At 39.4% G+C, this 24,661-nt stretch overlaps 1 protein-coding gene across 3 annotated transcripts in view; it reads left to right on the top strand.

Moving 5' to 3' along the window:
* Window positions 1-23,990, top strand: part of crtc3 (CREB regulated transcription coactivator 3) — a 53,036-nt gene extending 29,046 nt beyond the window's left edge. For 2 of the 3 annotated variants that reach the window (XM_088334097.1, XM_088334095.1), the window contains 9 exons: window positions 1,923-1,973; window positions 2,051-2,136; window positions 7,346-7,395; window positions 7,732-7,952; window positions 12,466-12,701; window positions 13,805-14,014; window positions 14,111-14,194; window positions 15,879-16,077; window positions 17,100-23,990. In XM_088334097.1, the coding sequence (XP_088190223.1) occupies window positions 1,923-1,973; window positions 2,051-2,136; window positions 7,346-7,395; window positions 7,732-7,952; window positions 12,466-12,701; window positions 13,805-14,014; window positions 14,111-14,194; window positions 15,879-16,077; window positions 17,100-17,305 (1,343 nt within the window). In that variant the 3' untranslated portion in view covers window positions 17,306-23,990. The remainder of the gene's footprint in view (window positions 1-1,922; window positions 1,974-2,050; window positions 2,137-7,345; window positions 7,396-7,731; window positions 7,953-12,465; window positions 12,702-13,804; window positions 14,015-14,110; window positions 14,195-15,878; window positions 16,078-17,099) is intronic. The other variant, XM_088334096.1, reaches the window with a different exon arrangement.
* The last annotated feature ends 671 nt before the right edge of the window (window positions 23,991-24,661 follow it).

The raw sequence follows: 24,661 nt of genomic DNA, 5'->3' as shown, positions 1-24,661 counted from the left end.
CATGTATCCATGCGCCGCCATACTACACCCCCAGAATGACTGTAAATCCTGTCATTTAAGTAACAAGACTCTTATGAACACGTTTGATTTATTTTAAGTGTATTTGAACCTAGTATTTAAGTGTTTAAAAAGAGATTTTAAGTTAAGTTCGTTCATTTTGCTCTTTCATATCCAAACATTCAAATGTATTAGGCCATGAGTACGAAAGATTTTGGCAAATTTCATGAACAGAAACGGGTTTTACAAATTCAGAAACTCCATCTAGATCAGGGGTGTCAAACAGGCGGGCCGGATCAAGCCCGCAAAGGGATTGAATCCGGCCCGCGAGACAACGCTGAAGGAAGCGCTAGAGAAAAACAGGCTGCAGGTTGAAATATGTCCACTTGACGTTGCCAAAGCCAGGTGCCTCTCACAAAGACGCGCTCTCTTTCACTCTTTTTCTCTTCCTCTCTCTGTCTTTTCACCTTATTTTGCTCTCTCTTCCTTTTTTCCTTTTCTCTTTCTTTTCTCTATTTCTCTCTGTCTTGCTTTCCCCTTTTCTCTTTCTACCCTTCTCTCTTTCTCTCCTCCTCTCTATCTCTATTTCTCTTTGAATTTCTTTCTCTTCCCCCTATCTTGCTATTTATCTTTTTATCTCTTTTGTTTCTCACGTTCTCTCTCTTTTTTCTCTCTCTCTTTCTCCATTTCTCTCTTTCCTTGTCCCACACTCTCTATTTTTCTCTCTCTCTATCTTATTCCTTTCTGTCTTTTTTTCTTCATCTACTAGACCGGCCCCTGTGAGAATGTTCTATCATGTGGCCCCCAAGTTAAAAGGAGTTTGACACTCCTGATCTAGATCGTCAACGACCTTGATGTTTCAGACGAAGAAAAACAAGTCGCAGCGAGAATGACCACACTCCCTCCCGTCAAAAAATGGAAACCACAGCCAAATGGGACACTGGTGCTGTGCATTTTCTAGAGATGGCGTATGACACACACATCAAGGAGTTGCCTATCGGGTTGCAACAGTAAAACATGTTACTTACCCCAAGTGCAAGATCTTTTTTTGTGTTTCCAAGAAAGGGATTGCTTTTTGAAGTAGTAGTAAAACAATGATGGACAATTATGTCTATGTTAAACACTTTTTGAAGTTGTGTTTTTGATATTTTTGTTGGACTGTTTCACAATGAAGTTAGGTTTCCCCCCTATAGTGGGTTTCAATGTCCACAGTAGAAGACTCATCATAGCTTAAAAAACAAAAAGAAATAATTACAAAACATATTTTGCAGTATCCCATCTCAAAATGATTTTAAATGGACAATCATTCTCTTCCTGGTATCGGGGGTATGTTTAAATGTTAATTCTGGAAATGGCAATGTAACTGATTTACAAAATCAGCTAACATGTTGGAATTATGCTTAAAATATTTTTAAAGTTCCGAAATTTCCACTTGTTACAACAGCTGTGTATTTAAGTTGCTTTGTTTTTCTGTCTTCTGGCGTTTTTGCAAAAACATGTTAGATGATAGAAAGATATTCTTTTTTTTTTTTTTTTTTTTTTTTTTTTTTTTTTTAGGGCGCGCTGGATAACTTTACAGGAAAAGACATTGCCCAATGATTACATGCTGAACATAAATGCTTTATCACAGGGATACATGGTCACCAAAAACTGACTGCGAGGAATCTTTGTCTTACCACAGAACCTCTCGTGCCCCAAACATTCCACGATGGGGATATTAGTTCTCAGATTTTTTTCTTAGAAATGTAAACCTAGTTTTAATTTTTTTTCCCACAAATATCTCCAAACCAGTGTTAACCTTTTTTTTACACATCCAATACTTGCTTAAACGATTTCTTTTGTCTTCTTGCATATTACTGTATTACTGTCGTGATTGTTTCTACCGTTCCAATTTATCTGGTATTTTACATGTGTTTCTCCTGGAGGCTGGCATACAGGTAGCGTAAACGAGGGAGAAGTGGATGGATCTACAGACGGTAAGTAGTATGTTCTTTATGAAGTTTCTTTATCTCTGAGTGAAATGGGTAATTAATATCGGGGATCTTTTCTGCAGTTTTTTCTTTTCCCAGCCTGCCTAATAAAGAAGGTCTCTTGGGTGTCAATAAACCCCTCCCCAAGCAGCTGTGGGAAGCCAAGAAGGTAAGATTTGGGCATGCTAATGTCCATATGTTTTTCAAAATTTACTAAAATAATGTCAAAACTGAATCATTAACTCTCATGTTGTGTTGGGAATTGGCACCACAAACCGTCTCAGTCCTGACCACCAAAAATAAATGACTAGCGTTAATACACATCCTAAAACACATCATATGCACCCATAACTGGATATTCTCACTTTAATGTTATTCAATGGCTCCTGAGATACATAAGTTATTAAATTTTATAACATTAAAATGGGTCTCTGGAGACCCTAATACAATTAAATTAAAACAACATAATGTGAAGTTATTTTGGTGAGATTAGGCAAAAACTATTTTATTTAAAAAGATTGGAAAGCAAACACCAAGTTATCAACTGCAAGTCGTTTAAGCCCGATACACTCCTGGCGTCACCCGCGTGATGAATTTAAGTTTCTTCACAAGTCTGCTTAAAAATTACGTTGACTCTGTTCTCTGGTGTCTCGCTTTGCCATTGCATTTTTTCATTCCTGTGATTATCCCATTGGTTTGTATGGCATTGTCCTTTGAAGCTTCACTGCCCCCTACGGGTCGCCCCCAAGAGGACAGGTGGATGCGACACCTCAACAGGGCACTATAAAATATGTATTAGTGCAAGTATTATGTATGAATTATGGAAATTTATTAAGGGCCATGCAAAAAATGAAGGTAGCTTTTCCCAGTGGTAAATTGTAATGGAAACAACTTCCTGCAACTGAAAATGTAAACTACATCTTAATGTTATTTTTAAATAGAGACTTGTCTCAAAATTGTTCACACATGTATTGTTTAGATCCACAAATACATTCACAATTTACTCAAGATTTTAAATTCATTTGTTTGGATAAACGCACATGCAAGATTAGAAATCACATATGTAAATCGCCGATTTATTTGTGTCTGAAAGATACATGATTCGTACTAGATTTCTTCTTTTAATGGTACCATAGATATTGGAAAATTGGATTTGAAAGTCCTTAAAAATTGCGTGAATTTGGCCCTGAAAAGGTGTACAAACTCTGATTTATTGTCCAACCTCTTAACTTCACGAGCATTGCGGGTTTTAAAGCGACAGTTTTAGTATTTGCATGGGATATGTATACGGAGTATTGATACCTCACTTGGTAATGTACAGGATTCGCTTACAATAGTGCTGCTACCATGTGTTCATGTTTTGACAACCTTGCCACGTTGTGTCGAAAAATGTCCCCACTGAGTGAAATGCCGTATGAACTTATTCAGCCTGTTGTTGTATTTTAGATTACCTTTCAAGATGACGTGTATGTTTTGGTTGTTGGAGTTTATCAACTAAATTTCCCCCCAAGATGCGACCTATACTCAGTGCGACTTATAAATGGTTTTTATTCCTTAATTCTTCATATTTTCGTTAGACGTCCCTTGTAGTAATTTATTCGTTTTGCTCCAAAACTCCCCTTTAAAGATAAACAGACTCTAAAAATTGTTCCCAATATGGTAGTTGGCCTCTGATCTTCTGATAAACACCACTCTCGGCCAATACCAGGGTTTTTTTCACGGTCGACCGCTTTCATTAGCCTCTATGGGCATAATTGAAGAAACGGTGATCGCCTCCTGTAGTCCTGAATATCTTTAGCCAGTTGTAACCAAATCGAATGATAATTGTCACAGTAGTTGGCCAATAATATTCATAGCATAATTTCATGCCATTTTTCTGGGGTGTATTCAAATCAGAGCCCATAATAAACATGTGCAACGCAATTCCTGATTTGATTTTACGCACCATTAATACGCTCAAGTGTGCACAATCGTTTATTGACTTCTGGAAAGAAGTCAAACACTTACAACTCTTTCACAATGTATAAGAAATTGGCCGAAGTTCAAAATATATTTGCAAAGGTTTTAGTGTTGTAAACTGGTCGTCTCCAAAGGGCCACTTTTGGAAACGCCTAAACCTATTCTTAGAAAATTGTGTATAATACAAAGTTTAGTTTTTCAGACCGTGATACATTTGAAAATTTACCAGGTAAGGCTCCAAGCTATTGTCTGTATGCCTGTGCTACATTCGGATCATCTATGCCTATCCCTTACCCCCTCATACACCCCCATCCGAATGAAAACAAAACCTGTAACGAGGACAATACAAACGTGGCCTGAGGGAGCCCTCTCCAAGCTGCAGGACTGTTTTGATCAAACTTGCTGGGAGGTATTTGAACACCATGACCTCCAGAAATTCACTGACACTGTTTTATCCTACATCCGTTACTGCACGGATGAAGTCACAGTATATAAAAAAATCAAAAACTACCCAAACCAAAAACCCTGGATGTCCAGCGAGGTGCGCACCCTCCTCAAACACCGCAACACCGCCTTCAGGTCTGGAGACAAGGCTCTTTACGGGGTGGCCAGGGCTGACCTGAAGAGAGGCATCAAGGAAGCAAAAGCAGCCTACACAAGGAGGATCGAGCACCTCTTCGCTGGAAATGACCCGAGGAGGATGTGGCAGGGCCTCCAACACATCACCAACTTCAGAGGCCACAACCTGGCAACTGTTGAGGCTGAGGCTTCACTAGCTGAGGACCTTAATCAGTTCTTCGCTCGCTTTGAAGCTGGTAGGCCACAAACAGCCACATCACACCCACCAACAACCAGCAGCAACTCCCTCACATTTCAGGAGCACGAAGTTAGGCGTGCGCTGAATACCATAAACCCCAAGAAGGCAACTGGCCCGGATGGAGTACCAGGGAGGGTACTCAGGGACTGTTCCGATCCGCTGGCTGGGGTCTTCACCACCATCTTCAACCGGTCCCTGTCACAGGCGACCGTCCCACCTTGCCTCAAAACCTCCACCATCATTCCCATCCCCAAAAAGTCAGCAGTGGAAAGCCTCAACGACTACAGGCCTGTAGCTCTTACGCCTGTGGTCATGAATTGCTTCGAGAGGTTAGTGTCCCGGCACATCAAAAACTCCCTGCCACTCACACTGGACCCCCACCAGTTTGCCTACAGGGCAAACCGCTCCACTGACGACGCCATAAACACAGCACTTCACACCGTGCTGAAACACCTGGATCACCGGGGGAGCTACGTCAGAATGCTCTTCCTGGACTTCAGCTCAGCCTTCAACACCATTATCCCGGAGATCCTGGTGGAGAAACTTGCACACCTAGGACTCTCTCCCTCCATCTGCCACTGGATAATGGACTTCCTCTCCAACCGCCCACAGTCGGTGAAACTCGGTACCCACGTCTCTCCCACCCTAACACTGAACACTGGCTCCCCCCAAGGTTGTGCACTGAGCTTTTCACCCTCTACAGCTCCGACTGCTCACCGACCCACCCCACAAACACTATCATTAAGTTCGCTGACGATACCACCTTGATCGGCCTCATCTCTGAAGGGGACGAGGCGGCATACAGGGATGAGGTTGAGTCACTTTCAACGTGGTGTTCGGAAAACCACCTCATATTGAACACCACAAAAATAAAAGAACTGATTCTGGATTTCAGAAGGAATGGCAGGAATCCAGCGCCACTCATCATAAAGGGAGACTGTGTAGAGAGAGTCCACTCGTTCAAATTCCTGGGCGTGCACATCTCCGACGACCTCTCCTGGTCTGCAAACACCAGAGCGGTGGTAGGGAAGGCCCAGCAGCGACTGCACTTCCTGAGATTGCTCAGGAAAAATAACCTAAAACAGCAGCTGCAGGTGTCCTTCTACAAAGCCACAGTGGAGAGCATCCTAACATACTGCATCACGGTGTGGTATGCTGGGTGCACAGCAGCAGACAGGAAAAAGCTCCAGAGGATCATCAAAGCAGCCCAGAGAATCGTCGGCTGCTCTCTGCCCAGTCTGGAGGACATTGCCTGCTCTCGCTACCTTAGCAGAGCAGGAAACATCATCAAGGACTTTTCTCACCCCGGCCACCATCTCTTCGACCTGCTGCCTTCCGGCAAGCGCTACAGGTCACACAAAGCAAAAACGAACAGACTCGGAGACAGTTTCTTCCCCACAGCCATTACCACCCTAAACAGACACCGCGCAAAAAACTACCTCACACGTATGTAAATGGTACTCACGTACATGCTGTCTGCACTATGCTTGTTCACTGCTCAAACAGACACCGCACAAAAAAACAAAAAACAAAAAAACAAAACTGAAAACTCATGCCAACACTACCTCATACGAATATAATGTTACTCATGTCTTGTTCTTGCACATGCCGACTGCACTACGTTTAATGCTCAAATTGCACAATGTCTGACCATTTCCTGTTTCTGCACTATGATGTCTATGTTTGCACCAATGCATATGCTGACTATTTTTGCACTATGATGCACCAAATGCAATATTGCACAACCGTTACGATACCAACGTTATCACGACAACCCTGTATGTAACATCCCACATGCCGACATTTCTTGTGTAAATACCATGTAAATTATAACTATAGCCTTATCCCCCTTGTCTTATAACATTATCTTCTCTGTTCCTTTATCTTCTTGCTCATACCTCACTATGAATGTGTAAAACTGGAGTGTCATGCCCAATTTCGTTGTCACAATATGTTAGCCCATTTGTAGCAATGACAATAAAGGTATATTCTATTCTATTCTACTATCTTCTGCGATGATTCCCCCCAAAAAATCCGGCAAGAATAAAAACCCATTTATGTGTGTTCCAACTTGGATTACTCAATGTTAGCAGTTTGAGTGATTATTTCAGTGCAGGACAAAACTTCTGAGTCTTAATTTTCAAAAGAGAACCAAACCATCCATAGTCTCCAAATGGTTCAAGAAAGAATTCAATTTACTATGGGTCATCTTTGAATGGGATTTTAGGCAAATTTTACAGGAACGTTAAGGGGTTAAATGTTTGTGCGTCACCGAGCTGCCTACATGATACGCAAGGTCTGTTTTGCAAACTTTTCAAGTCGTGTTTTTATTGGCCAGGCTAAAATGCTCCCAAACTTTAGCCATTTGGTTCATTCAGGTTCTTGATGTTGATGTGGCCATTTCTGTATGTTTATGTTACCACTTGTGACTTTCAGCAGATGCCTCAGTCTGGTGAGAAAAAAAAAATGTGTTTGGCGCCAATAGTCAACAATGAATTCCATTGTCGACGATTTTTTTTATCAAGTTTTTTTCGACAATGTCAACTAATTGTTGCAGCCCTAACAAGTACATAACCATTCCATAACCAATTCTGTTTTTCAGGCTCAGTCTCTGGCATCCAGGCCTAAATCATGTGAAGTGCCTGGTATCAAGTAAGTCTTTTACACATTATATTTAAATATATATTTATATACATACAAATTTATGCTATCCATCTACAACGATCATCTGATTCAGGTGAATCAGGGATCGCAAAATAAACATTGTCTCTATAGTGGTTAACTTCTGTCTTAATGTATGGTTGATTAAAGATTTAAAATGAGCCACTGGTTTAAATTTCAAATGATGTTGTTTTTTCCTAAATGTGTACTCTGTGATTGACCGAGAAGTAGTCCAACCTTTCTGTCTTTGACTAAAGTTAGCTGGATAAGTGCTATTGTTACCATGTCCTGAATCAGCAGAATTAATGTGAATACTTTGTCTTGCAGCATTTTCCCGTCTCCGGAACAAAACCCTGGTCTCTCCCACTACCAGGGTTCATTAAACACAGGGGGTTCACTACCAGATCTCACCAACTTGCATTTCCCATCCCCTCTCTCAACTCCATTGGACCCCGAAGACAACAGCGCTTACCCAAATATCAGCGGTGGAAGCAGCACTGGAAATTTGCCGGCTGCCATGATGCACCTTGGCATTAGCAGTTCACAGAGTGAGTCTAAGATTAAAGGATCAAGGAGTTACACAACAGTTTCTAGAGGAAACTACTTTTGATTAAATACTGTGTTTGCTACCTAAGCAACTGTGTGCGATATCTTTAAAAATACCTTAGGTTTATAATCAGCAGGGTCTGTAAGGGTGCTAGAAATTCTTGAAAATGCTTGAATTTAAATGATGTGTTTTCTTCAAAGATTGAAAAACGCTTGAGTGCTTGTAAATGATTGAAAATGTTGCCATGTTTCCCAATAAGTCTACCTAAGAATGGTGCCGACACTGCTCTCTGGTGGCTGCCCTTGCCATTGCATTTTTTCTTCCCTAATGATTAACTGCATCTGGCATTAGTTTCAGGGTTCCCCCTAAGGTCTTATAAACTTGAAAAATACTTAAATTTGATAACCGAAAATTAAAGCATTGAAAAGGTCTTAAAATCTTTCTACAAGTCTTGAATTTACCTCTCCAATGTGTTAATGTCTTATCTTCATGGTATGGCTAATAACTGTAAACTAACAAAAATAGGGAACGTTTTTGTAAAATTAGATTCCGTTTTCTCTGACTTTTACGATCTCTGACCGATATATGCAATGTGTTGGTCGGAAAATCCAGATTTCAGCGTCTTCGAAAACGCAGCATTTCTTTGGAGCTCTACGTACAAGGTGTAGTTTAACCTGTTGTGGTTGGGTTATTTAGAGTATAACTGGGTTTTGGCTGTACCAGGGAGTAAGTGGGAGGGGTACCCCAACTAAAGCCCAAACCTGTTGCGGGGGTGACACCGTCGTCATCTAGCACAGCGGGGTAACTGCAGCAGTCATGGGGTTGGCTGGCTGATGTCCAAGCCACATTTATCTGTATAGCCTTTAATTACAAAATGTCTCAAAGGAAACCTTGAGAAGGGGCCACATTAGTGGTAATCCCCCTTCCAGTACGACCAGGATGCAATAGATGTTGCATTTGTGGAGCTACAGGTTTGCAACGCTGATCTCCAATCACAGCAAACCTTTCACAAAAGGTGAATTAAGACGTTTCAAATAATGCCAGGCTGAATAATTGTCCCTCACACATTTTAACCTTACCAAATGTGTCCTGCTTTCTGAAAAGTTTGGACACACCTGACCCAAACAGTAATAAATGTTTATATAAAGATTGAGGGAGCCTTTCTAGTTAATGTGAAGGCTTCCCTCCTCAGGAGGTCAGGTCGGCCCCCGAAAGAAGGCCAGCCAGTAGTTGAGCAAAGCAACACCTTTCATCATTGCCAGAAAAAAATACTCAATGCAAACTCATCTTTCTGGCAAGAATGCAAATTTTAACTTTATTTTTATTTGGAATTTCAGATTGCCTCATCCTAGTATCATTGGAGCTGACGTGAATGACTTTATTGGTGTACCTATCCCTGTCCTGTTGTCTAGGTTTGCATGTCAGCTCCCTTAATTTAGCCTCAAAGTTGGGTGCTCTGGCCCCTTAGTTACTTCTAACCCCAGCTGGAGTGCAAAGCTTTTTGTTACAGATGATGGAGTCACCTTAAACCAGGTGGTGGGAGCCATTAGAGGTTGGTGAAGCGGGACTAGCTAAGGGGCTGAACATGTTATGCGTCTTGATAGGTGGTTAGCCGACTGTTTCGGCGTAATGCTTACCAGACTAGCAGGTTCGCTATAACCCATGCTAGCTGTGGTGTACCTAGCCCTGACAAAGCCCTTACATTTTCATTTTAAATTTCTCTAGCTCATGAGCACGTCCCTTTAGAAGGGCTTCCTGCCTACGGTAGCGGAAACAACCTTTACAAAAAGCTATACTTGCTTGTGAGCCGTTGGACACAGAGCAGCGTCTTAGCAGCTGGGGCAAGCGGAGGGGTTGCTCTTTCACCAGCGTCCGACAGCAGTGCGAAGATAAATAACTGTGCACAGCCCCTACCTCACATCAGTCGTCCAATATACTTATCAGAAACCTGTTTCAAGATGTAATGTCTCATTGACGAATTCTAATGGAGCAGGAATCTAAATTGATCTTAGAGAGGGTTGGGCGCCGTCAGGCTGTATTGGTTGACAGCAAATCGGACAGATATTTCTCTGCGCACTTCACTGCTTGAGTTGGGCTCCAACAACACTCTGACATGCGCTTTGCTTCACCGGAGACAAAATATGAAGCACTTTTACATAGATTGCTTATCAGACCAAAACATTATTTAAAAAGACCAATACCGATCTGCCAATATGTCGGATACTAGCACCAATTAATGAGCCGGGCCGGTTATCAGTAATCTCCAATAAATACATAAATAAATAATGGGGCTCAGGGGTCAGGAACCTTTTTAACTCAGCCATGAAAGTAAAATATTCAGATTTTATTTTTTTTGATAGACCATTTCTCAAGACAAAATACAACATAAGTGATACAAAAGCTAATTCTTCAACGCATGTTATTTCACTGTGTGACATTTGTTGATTTAAAATCTATGAAATAGTTAATGCTTGAGCCTGTTTCCCCTTATCAAAAAATATATCACTTTGAATATGTCTGCCTCCCACAGTTAGTTAAGATCTTTGAGGCTCATTTTGACTGTCATTTTTGTTGTTGGTAATGGTTTCAAAGCAAGGTGCGAGCAGATTTTTTTTGTAAAGACGTCATAAATTTCTGCGAACGAGAAGGATACGTATGTATTTACTTGGAGCTTAAGACCGCCTACCCCTACTGTTCACGAACTCAAATTGCCCTTGGTGCTTGGCTGGCGTTTTCAGGTGTTTACAGGTTGTTCTGTGGGTTTTCATCATAAAGTCTCTCAACAATGAACATACATTTTATAAATAATTATCTATACATTTATTTCCCTCTTACCAGTTTGGGGCATTACCCGGGTGGGTGCTTTCACATAACCAGTTTTTTTTAACTTGTAATGTTTATATATTTTTTTCTAGCCAACTATGTGGTGTCGAAAGCTTAGTGAATTATTTCTTGTCACCAACGTTTTCTCTTTGTAATTTGGTTTCCACGCCTGTACACTGAAAGTCCCCTTAGTTTGAGTCGCTGAACGTTGTTCAGCCCGGCTGAGCAGAGACATAGAAAGTTTTCACCCACTGGTCCCTACAATGAGCTCTTTTCTTCTCATTCAGTTTGCCTCTGTTTTCTCGTTTTGGCTTGGCTTATTCTCCTCCCAGTCGCTCAGTTAAGATTCCCACTGACACAATATGTGCTGGTGTTTTTGGTGTGGCTTTGGAAAGCGTGTCAGAAACTTAATAAATAATGCATTACACAGCAGCATCTGCAGTTTCCCTTGGATTCTAAAGTCTTTCAGTTGCCAAGGCCTCCAGGCTTTATTGAATCACATTTACGCCATGCAATGCAGTTAAGATGAGTAATATCCATTTTGTGCTGGTGTGATAAGGTTTTCTGAATGTTACTGCCGCGACAGACTTCCGCTTCAAGGTTGCCAACACAACAATAGGGAATGGTGCATACACACAGTATTTATTGATAAGCAAGCTCAAAACTGTTGGTTTAAATGATTGCAATGGGTGTGTGGGGATCATTTCTACTGTTTGTTGGATATGTTTGTGTTATAAATTCGCAACCTGATATGGTCTCTTAACTCATTCAATGCCATAACATTAACATTTAGATACGTTTGATAAAGCATTGTCTCTTAGTGCCAAAACTTATAATTACATTGTTATAATTTTATTTGAAAAATCTATTACAAAGGGTCTGCATCTGCTCTGGAAATGGTTTCAGGTTGATAAATCACCATTGGATGGCAGAAGTGGTCTTGATCAGATCTTTGTCCACTCATCAAGGAAGCCCAACTTCTTAGTGTTACTTTTTAGCGAGTAGTCATAGTGAAGCAGTTTTTTGTTTGTTTGTTTTTTTCCCAAAAAGATGACGAAGTCTCATTGTCTGGGAGGGATGGTGTTACATGCACATCCGCAGAAATGTGGTTGCCTAAGGGAACACAATTGACCTAAATTATGTAATCAATTTACCAGAAACATCAGACAGTGAAAGTTTTTGCAAGGTTTATGCATCGTCCATGCTTAGTTTATGCATCAGTTCAGAGTTCTTGCAATAATTATTAGTTATTTTGCAAGCCAAAAGCCTGAGTGGTAGTTATGAAAAGCATTGGCGATATCACAGAAATGAAGGATCTGTTTGAAATCCTTTCACATCCTTTCACAAAAAGCCTTCTGGAAACAAGGATTTTCAAGAAACTTAGCAATGTTCAACTGTCGTTTACTAAACACCGGAAAAGCTATAAACATGAAAGATAAGAGGATTTTTGTTAAGTCACATTCTTATATGGCTACAAAACTAATTTTTTCATAGGTCTTTAAAAGTTAATCAGAATGGCAAAACTTGGCTGGCACCGGATCTCCCAGTTTGAGGAAAATTCCTGGCATTGAATGAGTTAATACCATAGAGATACAAGTTATTCCAACCATTTGTGCTAACACGTGAAGGAATATTGTGTCATGTTGAACTTATTGAATTTGTCCAATTAATGGTTTTATTTTTATATTCAGGTCTCTCATCTTCTCTGAGTAATCCCACAATCCAGGCGTCCCTCAACAACTGCCAAATGCAGTCCTCTCTCAGCAATCCCTCCATAAATTCTTCTCTGCGCCTTTCCGGGAATTCCCCTCGTCGGAGACCAGCACCCATCAGCCCCCTCACTCTGTCCCCTGGTGCTGAGCAGCGTAGGGGTCTGTCTAAACAGTTGTCTCCCACCATGTCTCCGTCATTGTCTCCCATCACACAGGTACACATTTGAGGAAATATGCATGTGTTTAGAAATTAAGCAAATCTAGTTTTTGTGTATGAATCTCTTGTATAGCAAAGTTCAGGAGAGTATCATTGGACTAGACCTCAAAGGACTTTACAGGACATTTTGTGACCAAAATATTTTTAGAATTTGTAACTACAGTTATAAGAGTAGTAGTATTTGTTAGAACAAAACACTCAAGAACAATTACGGCAATCCCTCGTATTTAACGCGGGTTGCACTCCAAAAAAGTCACACGTTAGTCAAAACCCGTGACATTTGTTTATTTATTATTTACCATTAAAAAATAATATAAACTAGCATGGCAAAATAACAACTATAGATCTTCAAATAAAAGCACGGAACACAGAATCGCAGTTATATGAATGGTCTTTGGCTACTGAAAGCCTTTGTCCTTGTCATTACACAATAGTACAACAAAATTTTTCAGTAAGAAAGCGATGTAGAAAGCGGACGGTAAGCAAGCATCAGGGATCCTCAGACTGAGCCAGTTCTCTGTGATGATTAAAATACAAGCGTGACGATGGGTGAGATACAGGTTTAGCAGCGTTGGCTTAAGGGAGTTTTTACGCAGCGTACCTTTAGCAGTAGGCCGATCCTGCAGCCTCACTATTTATTTTTCTTCCAACACTGCCTGAGTCTGAGTCAATGTAACTGGCCGCTAAAATAGTAGCTGTCGCCGCTTCAGTTTGTCTCGGTGGACACATGGACTTGTGCGCCTGCCTTGCTGTTTGTCTGACAGTTTACAGCAGCCTATTACAGTGCACACACGGAAGGTCACGCCCAACAAACACTCATAACCTGCCCCTGTGATAGCATTTGATGTGTGCTGTTGCTGAATAACACAAGGCACAATGCATTGATATGAATGACAATAAATGCAATTCATTTCAAAATCTGCAAAGTATCGAATCCACGATAGTAAATGTTATACAGCGAGGGACTACTGTATATTTAAATGCTCACAATCTTCAAGCGCTTCTTTGCGGGGCTTTTCTTGATTGCGGAACATATTCTATTCCTCATTACTAGAGCAATTCACTAGTGACTCCTGCTGGGTACCTCTTTATTTTTTTTAGGGAGTTGCTTTAGATACCAGCAACTTGCCAAGGGAGCCACCCCCTCCCTATCCACTCTACCAGATATCCCAGCATGCAGTGGACCAGAGCCATCAGTGCCATCTGCAGCAACATCAGCAGCATCAGCATCAACATCAACACCAGCCTGTTTCTCCTCTGCAAGGTGTCGCACTGGACTTTAACTTAAGCCAAGCCAACGTAAGAAAAATGGTATCTATGAAATCCTTACAGAACTATACACCATCTGTGTCATGTGTATTCAGTGTACGGTTAAAAATGATTCATGTCACTTTCAATTTCTGACAGCATAACGATTTTACACCGCTCTTCAGTGACTCATTCATGGAACAACAGTTCTCCAGTCGCAACAACAAAGCCTTTCCCTATCAGGTGGGTCATAAAACTTAAGAAAAAAAGGAATTGTGTTGACAGATAATATTGCTCATTTTAAATATTATACGTTTCATTTTACAATACAGTGACCCCTGAACAAATGAGATTAATTCGTTCTCCGATCGAGCTCGTATACAGAATTTCTCGCATCTCAAACAAATTTCTCCCTTATGAAATAACTATAAATCAATTAATCAGTTTCCAGCCTTTCAAAATTATTCAAATACACCATAAATAGCTTTGAAATACATCTTCCTGATCACTTAAACATATTCAAATACTAATTGAACATAAAAATACAGTAATAAAATGTATAAAGAGAGATTCATTCAAAGCAGTTACCATAGAGGAAGTCATCGGTCGCCAACTTATGAGTCTTAAACAGGACTGCACGTAACGATTTTTTTAATATTTGAATAATTGATGGATTATTTTTTCGATAATGAATGTAAAAAAGAGTAGGATGTAAAAAAATAATAATTTCCTTCTCTTTATTAAAATGTTGAAGTTTTGGACAGATAAAAAAAATAGTGCAATAACGCTATTATTATTACTAAATTAATTGATGATGATTATTATTTATTGAATTTATACATTTTATTCTTGTATATTTATCTCCACTTTTCTTATTTAAATTATTTACTTAACTAGGTGTTTTAGTACTTTAGATGGTGTGAATGTCTGGCTGAATGTGTTGTTTAGGAAAGAAGTTGCATATGTCCATGTTTTTTTTCAATGGAGTTACCTATTTTTAGAACCTGTTTAATGTTAGTCCTTTACCTCCATCATTTTTTGTACCACCATTAAAGAGAAAATGTAACTACAAAATTTTGAGAGAAAAAAAACATGAAACAAAAATACATACAAATATGTTATACACCTGCAAATATGTCAGATACTTTTTTTGTTTTGTATAAAGAGAGGCGCTTGCTGCTGTACCAATGTAGTACTACAAGCATTCAGGGCAACGTCATGTGGCCCATGAATCGCGCAACACAACGAATGGATGATGAAACTCATTACCAATGCTTTTAATAATTAATTCATTGTTGCAGCCCTATTCTTGAATGGAAGTGGGTTCCTGCATGATACACCAGCAGCGGCTTTACTTAGTAGTCACCACCGGCATTAGCACACAATGCTAAGGTTAGACTATCTTTCTCAGGCTTGTGGCCCAGCAGCCTTTTCTCCTCAAGGGTGATACATGTTCTGCGTAGTATTTTTGCATACAAGGCCTCTATTGTTGCAGTTAAACACTTGCTGCAGGGTTTCATCTTCAGAAAATTGTAAAGCTAAGCGCTGCATAAACTCTTCCGCGGCTTTGGTATCTGCACTCGCTGCTTCCCCATTTCTAGCACTCGGCAACCTAGTGAGAGCGTGTGGAAATTCTTGTGATTTAGATTCTCTCTTGTATGTCGGGGAAGATTAATGCACAAAAGACATCTCGCATCTCAAAATGATTGTAACTAAAGTAGCTCATATGCAGAAGGGCCACTGTATTTTTCAAAAACATCCTTTTTTATTATTTTACTATTTATAATGTATATTTACTAATGTTGCAGCCCTGAAAAAATACTAACACGTTTTAAATGAGGATTCTGGTTTAAGTGCTACAGCAAAAATATAAATATTTTTCTTAATTCCGCTTTTCAATCTCTCCTCCTAATGATCTGCTGGACAGTCGGACCAGTTCTGTCTGTTGGAAAACGCGATGAATTCCACAGCAGGTGGATCTTGCTTCGACCCTTCCCCCTCCTCTCTGTACTCGGGCCTCGCGGGTTTGGGAGGAAGCCATGGCAACTTGCATGACCCCACGCACACGGCTGCCAACATGCTATACTCCAACTGCAGCGGAGGACTGCCCAACATCATTCTTACTGGTGAGTGTTGCCCATTACACTCAAAACCATAAACACAGAAAAACACTGCCGGGGGCCGGACTAAAATGAATGGCATAAAAAGTGTGCCTTAACTGTACGGTTGGGAATCTTTCAGAAGTTCAAAATTAAATTAGGATCATGATTCAGGGGTGGGGTTTTTTCCTCAATATTTGTTTTCTTCACTAAGATTTAATCCCTTGTAGTGTTTTCAACTGTGCATTTGTTTAAAGACAAACAAAATAAACAAAAAGAAAAATGAGAATTGAATTCATTTACACTGCAGTTTATTCAACTAAGGGAAACTCATCGAAACTGTTAAGTAGCAAAACTAGCACACGACCCTTAATGAAGTGCAAATGATAGAAACTATTGATTTACGGTTAAAAGTCCTTTTCTGCTTTTTATTTATTTATTTATGAAAATGATTACCTGAATTACAGAACTTCGCTCTTAGTTTTAATAAATTGAAAAAAGTAAGTAAACCTTTGTTAAGTTTCTGCAAGTTGTTACTTTTTTATTTTGTATTCTTAATTCTGCTGTTCACCGATATAAGCCAAGTTTAGTCGCAACTGCTGCAATTAAGAGAGACATACACGCTAACACTCGAGTGCAATATTATTGCCTTGAAAAGCACGTCCGTGACTTATATTTTATTTTTTATTTTTTTCTGCAACATATACACTCTGGGCGACTTAATTATGTTTTTGTTTTTTCTACAAATATTTCAGTACCCCATGAAAGATTTTTTTTCTAATTTCACAAACAGCAATAAGAGAGCACTTTAGACTTTTGTTGGGTAATTAATGGCTTGACACACGCCACAGTCGTGTCATTCATTGATCCAGAATTTGTTTAGCTTCGGCAACAAAGGATAAAGCATGCTAGGCAATATAATAAATATAATTGGGAACAGATGAAGAAAATGGTAAAGTGCTAAAACTGCAGCGCAGCACATTGGGCTTAACTCCACTGTATAGGTAAGATCTTGCAATGCACATTAAAGCCACTCTCCCTTCCTACAGATGAGTCCAACCCCAGTCTGTCCAAGGACATCAGCGGGATGCTGTCGACGGTGCCTGAATGCTTCGACTCGGAAGGAGGCTTCCCGCTAGAAGACGAGCTCCACATCGAGCCTCTCAGCCTGGACGGTCTGAGCATGCTCAGTAATCCCGACATGGTGCTGCCTGACCCTTCGGTCGAGGATACTTTCCGCAGTGACAGACTGTGAATGGGGCATTTTATTCCTGCTTTTTAGCAAGCATCAACTCACTCGAACACATACAGATGGTCACATTTGCAGTATAAAGCGCAAAAAGCATGAATTGAAATATGCACATATATGTTATGGTGACTCTGCATGTATCGACTGCCAATACAAAACAGAAAATGTGAATTACGTGGACAGTAAGAAAGGTGGTCCTTTATATAAAGGGAGAATTTCTTAAATGATTTTTTTTGACAAGCAAAGGCCTGAATGTGGTGTTAAATCATAAGAATGCATCTTGTGAAGTTTCAGATGGATTCGACATATTTAAGAGGTGCCCCTAGGCCAATTTGGCCCGTTAATATAAGCAAAGAGAGCTCTGCTTTTCAAAGGATTTTCTTTGTGTGACGTTAAATGATTTTAATAACATTTGAGACATTAGAATGCCCGTTTTAATGGTTCTCATATGAACAAAAATACAATTTTAAACATGTCTCCCTCCCTCAGTTATTTAAGATCGTTGGGACTCATTTTGACTGTCCTTTTATTCATAAATAATGGTTTCTAAATAAGGAGCAATCAGAGTTCTTTGTAAAAATGTCACAAAACACTGCAAACTTCCGTATATTTAAGTGCAGACGTCATGTGGGCTTAGCTTTTTGTCTGTGGTGTGTGTAGCCGTTTGAGGGCTATAGAAATTCACATGACTTGAAAAGTGCTTTAGAAAATCGGGTTCAAAAGATTAATGGGGGTTATAAAACATACAGGAAAAAACATGCGTGTCACATTAGTGTGGTAAACTGTCCCAGTATCATATTTTATTTACAGGGTTCGTACGGTTCCTTGAAATCCCTGAAAATGCTTCAATTTTAATGTTGTGTTTTCAAGGTTGCAAAGTGTTTGAATTTTGGGTGATGTGCTTGTAAATGCTTGAAATCGTTGCCATGATTCACAACAAGTCTGCTTAAAAATGACCCAGACACTGCTCTCTGGGCACTTCGCTTTGCCATTGCATTTCTTCCCTCTTGATTAACAGCAGCTGGCATTAATTTGTACGGCATTGTCCTGTGTCATCGCCCCCTACGGGTCATGCCCAAGTGGACGGGTGCATGCTACACCGAAACAGCGCACTAGGAAATGTATATTTGTGCAAGGAATATGTTATCAGTATGTCATGTTTACGCAACACCTGTATAGGGAGGTATTTGTCTCAAAAATGTTAGTGATTTACTCGAGATCATATGTCTTGATAAATGCACACCCAAAATTAAAAATCACATATTTAAATCGCAGATACTTAGAAATGAGCTTTTTAAGTATTAAAAAAGTGTTCAAATTTGCCCATGAAAACCTTTTAAATATGCCTGGTCCATCTGAAACTTCACAAGATGTGTTTTCGCTTGGTTTCACACCATATTTAAGCCTCCACTTGTCCAAAGATTCGTTTTGGAAATTCCCCCTGTGTGTAAGGACCACCCTAACCTGCACGTATTCACTACGGTGACATTGCATCACAAAACAGAAAATGTGAATAACGTGGACAGGTTGCACACAAACATGCACCTTTTGGGGTCAAATGGATCGAAGCGAAATCGCACACAAACGCGTCCTCGTACTTGTTTTATCTCACCTATGTTCGATGGTGATGAGCGTCGGACTCTGGAATCACACCAGACCGAACAAAACACACAGGTTGATCCGTTGAGGAGCCGGGGCCATCCTTTGTTCACCCTCCTTTTCTCTGCGCCAAGATTATACACACTGTGGAAATGCCATAGCTGTTCTGAAGAGCAGCAAAGATGCCAACACACAATTGACTTTTCTCCCAGCTCCGTCAGAGGAGAGGCTATCCAGTAGCGCAGCTGCATGCAGCCCAGACAGACGTTGGCTTCCCTCTAGCTGAGGTACCGTGCCTTGCAAAAGCAGTGGCACCCTTAAGAACGGTTTGACATATTGACATATTTCAGGCTTTAAACTTAAAGATTAAAAAACATTTTTCTCAGAATCAACAACAATAATCACGAGAAGAAACCAAAAGTAGTCAACATTTTATATTATGCTAACAAACGTTGAAAAGTAGGCGTTGCAAAAACATGGCACCCTTTGAGTTAATACTTTGTACAACATACTTTAGCTTCAATCACACGTATTTTGGGGTATGTATAGGTTTTGCAACATATTGAAACAAATACAGCTAAAGTTCTTTACGTTTTGAGGGTTATCACTTGTGCACAACATTTTTTCAGAACTTTCCACAAGTGCTCTATAGGGTTGATGTTTGGACTTTGACTCAGCCATTCTTAAACCTTTATATTGTTAGTTTTAAACCATTCCATTGTAGATTTTGCTTTATGTTTAGGGTCTTTCTATTGCAAACATTATAAAATGTTGAAATAATTTAGTTCCACTTCACGATTGTCGCTCAAATGTTCTTGGTTCTGAGAAAATATTTTTGTTAAAAAATAGCTTTAAGTTGGAAGCCTGAAATGTGGCAACATGATAAAAGTCGTTAGGGGAGGCCAATGCTTTCACTAGGCACCGTATCAATTCCACGTCACTCTAACAATCATTGAGTGAAAATGAGAATGTTTGGATTTGATGTCACAGAAGGAGATTAGGACTAATATACATGTTGCAATTTTAGTTAAATTAGCTTGTGCTACAAAACAAAAAGGGCAAATTGTTTACAAATATATTTTAGCTATGTAAAGAGCATTTAATAGATGTATAACTGAGAGTTACATTTCTATTGTGCGCTGCATAAAGGCGGTATATTTACCCTCAATGGGAAACTTATGCATCGATTTTTAATAATGAAAAAATTTTGACTTTTTTTATGACATGAGTGTACCATATTTTGAGTTTTGTACCAACTTGTACTGGCGCTTGCACTGTGCTTAAATATTTAAGAAGGGCATGCGCTATACTGCTGTGGATCACTTGTTTTTTGCAGTACAGTACATGAAAGCGGAACGAGTGCCGTGGACACCTTGTAACTTTGCGCTTCACCTCTTTTGCACTGATTGCTTAACGTTTCGGATTATTTTATTTTGTACTTGGAAACCCAAAGAAGTTAAATGAAGCCATTATGAAAAGGTTAAGACTCGTAGAAATGTCATTCTTGAGCTTTTCAGTTAAACAGGCTATATGTCACAGACTTTTGGTAAAAGTAACAAATGTGACATTCAAATTCCGTTTCATCCCGTGTTTTTCTTCCGATTCTTCAGCTAAAAAATCTTATTCTTAAAACCCCGGTAAAACAAATGATTGCAGTAAGACCAGGCATGTCAATGTGTTTGGCTCTGGGGCCCGATCCGGACTTTATGTTCTTTCTCAGTTGGGCCGGATCACTAAAAAATATCAGCGCCAGATCTTTAGCTTTGTTTTTCAATATTACAAATTCAAATGGAGGTTATAAATAAAAATAGGATTGCCTCAATTGTCATACTGCTTTGAAGTCAATTCAAAATAAATACATAAGAGTAGCTGTAACAATAACATCAGATCAAACTACTAGGCTGGGCCTACTGAAGCCGAGAAAGTACTGCACAATATTATCTTTAACTTGAAACCAGATTGGACGTCAATTCTTTTTCACATTTAGTGCCTTCTAGCGACGAGAAGGAACATTTAATAAGTATTTAATTAAAAAAGAAAAAAACATACTACATACTCAGAAATTTACATTCGAACAGGGCAGATCTAGCCCACGGGCCGTATGTTTGACATTCCTGAGCTAGACCTACCAGCACAAAGGGCCCCAGTTTCAATTTATGTCAGCTACTCACTGCTTTGGTTCGTTGGGAGTTTGTCAGCCAAAAATGATGGCTTTTTGGGCAAATTCCTTCCAACTTAAATGGGACAGTGTGTATTATTTACAGTGTCTGTACAAGTGCTTGAAATCCTTGAAAATGCTTGAATTTTAATGCTGTATTTTCAAGGGTTGAAAAGTGTTTGAAATCTTGGGTGAAGTGCTTGTAACTATTTGAAATTGTTGCCATGTTTCTCAACAAATCTGGTTTAAATCTGCTCTCATGTGGCTTCACTTTGCCCTGGCATTTGTTCTTCCCTTGTGATTCACTGCAGCTGGCATTAGTTTGTACGGCATCGTCCTAAAAAAAACATTAGTTTACCAGTAGTGTAAATGGAATGGGAAGAACTTCCTGCAACTGAAAATGTAAGCTTCTTATTACTGTCACTTTAACCCAACCCCTATATATGGAGAGATTTGTCTCAACAAAATATATATTTGCGATTTAATCAAGATCTTAAAATCATGTCTTGATAAATGCACATGCAATATTTAAAATGGCAAATGTATATCACAGATATATTTAAAGCTCTGCAACATATGATTCAAACTAGATTTCTTCTTGGTCCTGGAGAAATTGGAAAAAATGGCTTTGAAAGCTCTTAAAAAGTTCTTGAATTTGGCTGTGGAAAAGTTGTACAAAACCTGTATTTAGCGCCTCCAAGTGGTAAAAATATTCATTAAAAGTATGCAAAAATACACCCATTATTGGACACATTTGCATTTTTTAAAATATTCATAGCCCAAGCTATTTCCATTTGTTTACATAACATAAGCATCACTTAGAGAGAGCTGACACAACTGTCTGCCATCTTGCTGCTCTCGGTTTGGCCGCTTTGAGTTTCTATACTCACTACCGCTTTACAAGTTAGACTACCGCATTTCTCCTTTTAAAAAAGCCTACCATATGAAAAGAAAATTTACCGCTATTTCAAAGTTAAAGAACAACAAAAAATTCCGATTTAAGACTAGTATTTTAGTCTGGCTGCTTTATTTCGAAGCCTGTGCACGAATAAACCGCCAATTGCATTAGATTTCTGTTTTAGTAAAAGTTTGCCACTTTCGGTTTTAAACGAGCACATGTTGTTTACATTTCAATATTCTGGAGACGGATTGTTCTCGCTTGTAAAAATAGAGCGCGCAATAAAATCGACTGTCGTCGAAAGGTTGGCATGTATGTAGTTTTTATTCTTCCTTGCGCTTTTGGCACTCGTTTCCTGTGGCGTTCCACAATAGAGCGATATCTAATGGTCATATAATATACACTGTCCCTTTTAATAAAAGAAATGATTACATTTTACCATAGCCTGAAGAAATTGCTAAACTGAATCTAAAATCTTTATTATATTGAAAATTACAAATTAAAACTGGTATAGTAATCCCTTGCTGTATTGCAGTTTACTATCACGGTCCTGCTACTTGGTGGATTTTCCTCGTGCAATGTGTTCTGCGTTCCTATTTGCTCAACAGAGGAAGCTGCGTTCTATTGTTAACAAATTAGACTTCTTGCCCTGCTTAACTCGCTCTGGAGCAGGGTTCTCCAGCCTTTTTCAAACCGAAAGCTAAGCTTCTGTTACTAACTAGCTCGAATGGCATCCAGTTTTCTTTGCATTTCTATAATAACAACTTATGTCATTACAGTGTTGTTACTATGTTATTATGGAGTTAATTATTGAAGTCGGGTTCATTGGATTCAGCCAACCATGAAAAAATCTTTTTAGTAGAAATAATAATGACCCAGCACCAGTGAGCTATTTTTAGAATAGGTTCGTGGGCCACTCCGCTGTCCTTAAACGGCACCCTGGTGTCCACTTGCTCCACGTCGGAGACCCTTGCTCTTGAGCCACATGCAGGTCTTTGTGGCTCACCTGGCACTTTTAAAAAAAAAATTGATATTGGAAAAATATATGGTTTCTGTAGGACAGAACCGGCAGGTGAATACGGTTTTCCATAACATCCACAAGCTGGCGGCAAAGTATCAAGTGAGGTGAATCGGGTACCTAATTCAAACAGTTGTGCAATAAAACAGTAAGATTATTTTTGAAATTATAATTTCACAATACAGCAGTTGTTTCTTCAAAAATATACATTTATCAATTACAGTAAAATTATTTGTTAAATACTTGAGCCTGTAAATTGTGTTTCTTGTTGAGTAATAAAGGTTTATATTTGCAGATTTTTGCTTTTGCGGGACGTGTTCGAACATAACCCAACCGGGTGAACATTGTATACCCACAATCTATAAACCATCCTCAGTGTCACACGTCGTCTTTCTTTTTCTAGATCGAAATGACAAAGTGTATATACATATAAATATATGCAGTACAGAGTTTTTAAGTGTGTTTTTCTAAGCGGTCGCCATTTTGTGCGTTAAGTGGCCTTGTCTGTTTCACTGAAAGTCAGGGACTGCAATTCAAAGAGCTCTTATTTTGAAAGGAAGAATCAAAAGCATTGTTCTGGCTTTGCTGTTTTAGCTATGCAATTGTGTTCTTGTTTTAGATCACTGTGAGTGATGGAGCCACTTTATTGTTTTGGGGTTTTTTGCGACCCCCTAAATGTATGTGCTTGGCCCGTTTTCTGTATCAATGCTTACCTTCTGCTGCCTTAATTGTTGTATTTGTACTTTTTATATTTCCAACTCTGACCCTTAGTTGTTCTTATCAGCCGCCTTTAGTAGTTTCCCTTCACTTAGTATCACTTTTTCTTAGCATGTCCTATTCCAAATTTTAGAAAAATGCCATGTACAGTTGTGTTATTTAAAGAAGTCTCCACTAGTGTTACTACTTATTTTCTTTTGTTTTCCTCACATGAATTTAAACTGTCTTTGTTTTTCATATTTGTTTAGCACTTACCCTTTTGGTTCAATATAAACAATAAAAGTCAAATGTACATTATGAAGGATGGCTTTTTTTTAACTTATAGATGGCAGTAAAGCAGGGGTGTCAAACATACGGCGCCAGGGCAGATCGGACCCGCCAACATATTTGATCCGGCCAGCAAGACAACGCTGAGAGAAGCACAAGAGGAAAAAAAGGTAAACGACAACCAGCAGTTTTAAATAATGTCAACAAATCCAGGCGCCACTCCCAAAATAAACAGAGATCTTCTGGAATACATTATCCTCGTCGTTTTATTGATTAAAAATAGGTAAAATCATAACAGGAGCATTAGTTATCAGAGTTTAAAAAATGTTGAGAATGTGAGCCTGGCATTAGCTGCGGACATCCTGTGTCATCAAAACCAAAACATCAGTGACATATGTTTTCTATGAGCTAGAGATGAAAGTGATGTAGGCAATATTGTACAAAAAAGCAAAAGTAAAACATCAACTGACTGTCTTGGCATTAACATGTTTGTAGTCAGACTTGGAGAGGAATGGGCGCCACAAGGCTGTACTTGCCCAAGACACGCCACAGGAAATGGTGCCCCTATGACCCGGGTGGTTAAGGGATCCATTAACTTACATCTGTAACTTCTCGTTTAGTTCTGTATCTGTATAAGCAGATGACATCAAAAGAAAGCTTCAACCAGGCCGGATCAAAGTTGACCTAAAAGGTGAGCACGGAGAA

Source organism: Urocampus carinirostris, chromosome 4 (genome assembly GCF_059441175.1).
Source record: "Urocampus carinirostris isolate Australia breed hairy pipefish chromosome 4, RoL_Ucar_1.0, whole genome shotgun sequence".
Lineage (NCBI taxonomy): Eukaryota > Metazoa > Chordata > Actinopteri > Syngnathiformes > Syngnathidae > Urocampus > Urocampus carinirostris.
The sequence above is the reverse complement of the archived record's forward strand: the minus strand, read 5'-3'. Positions and strand labels throughout refer to the sequence as shown.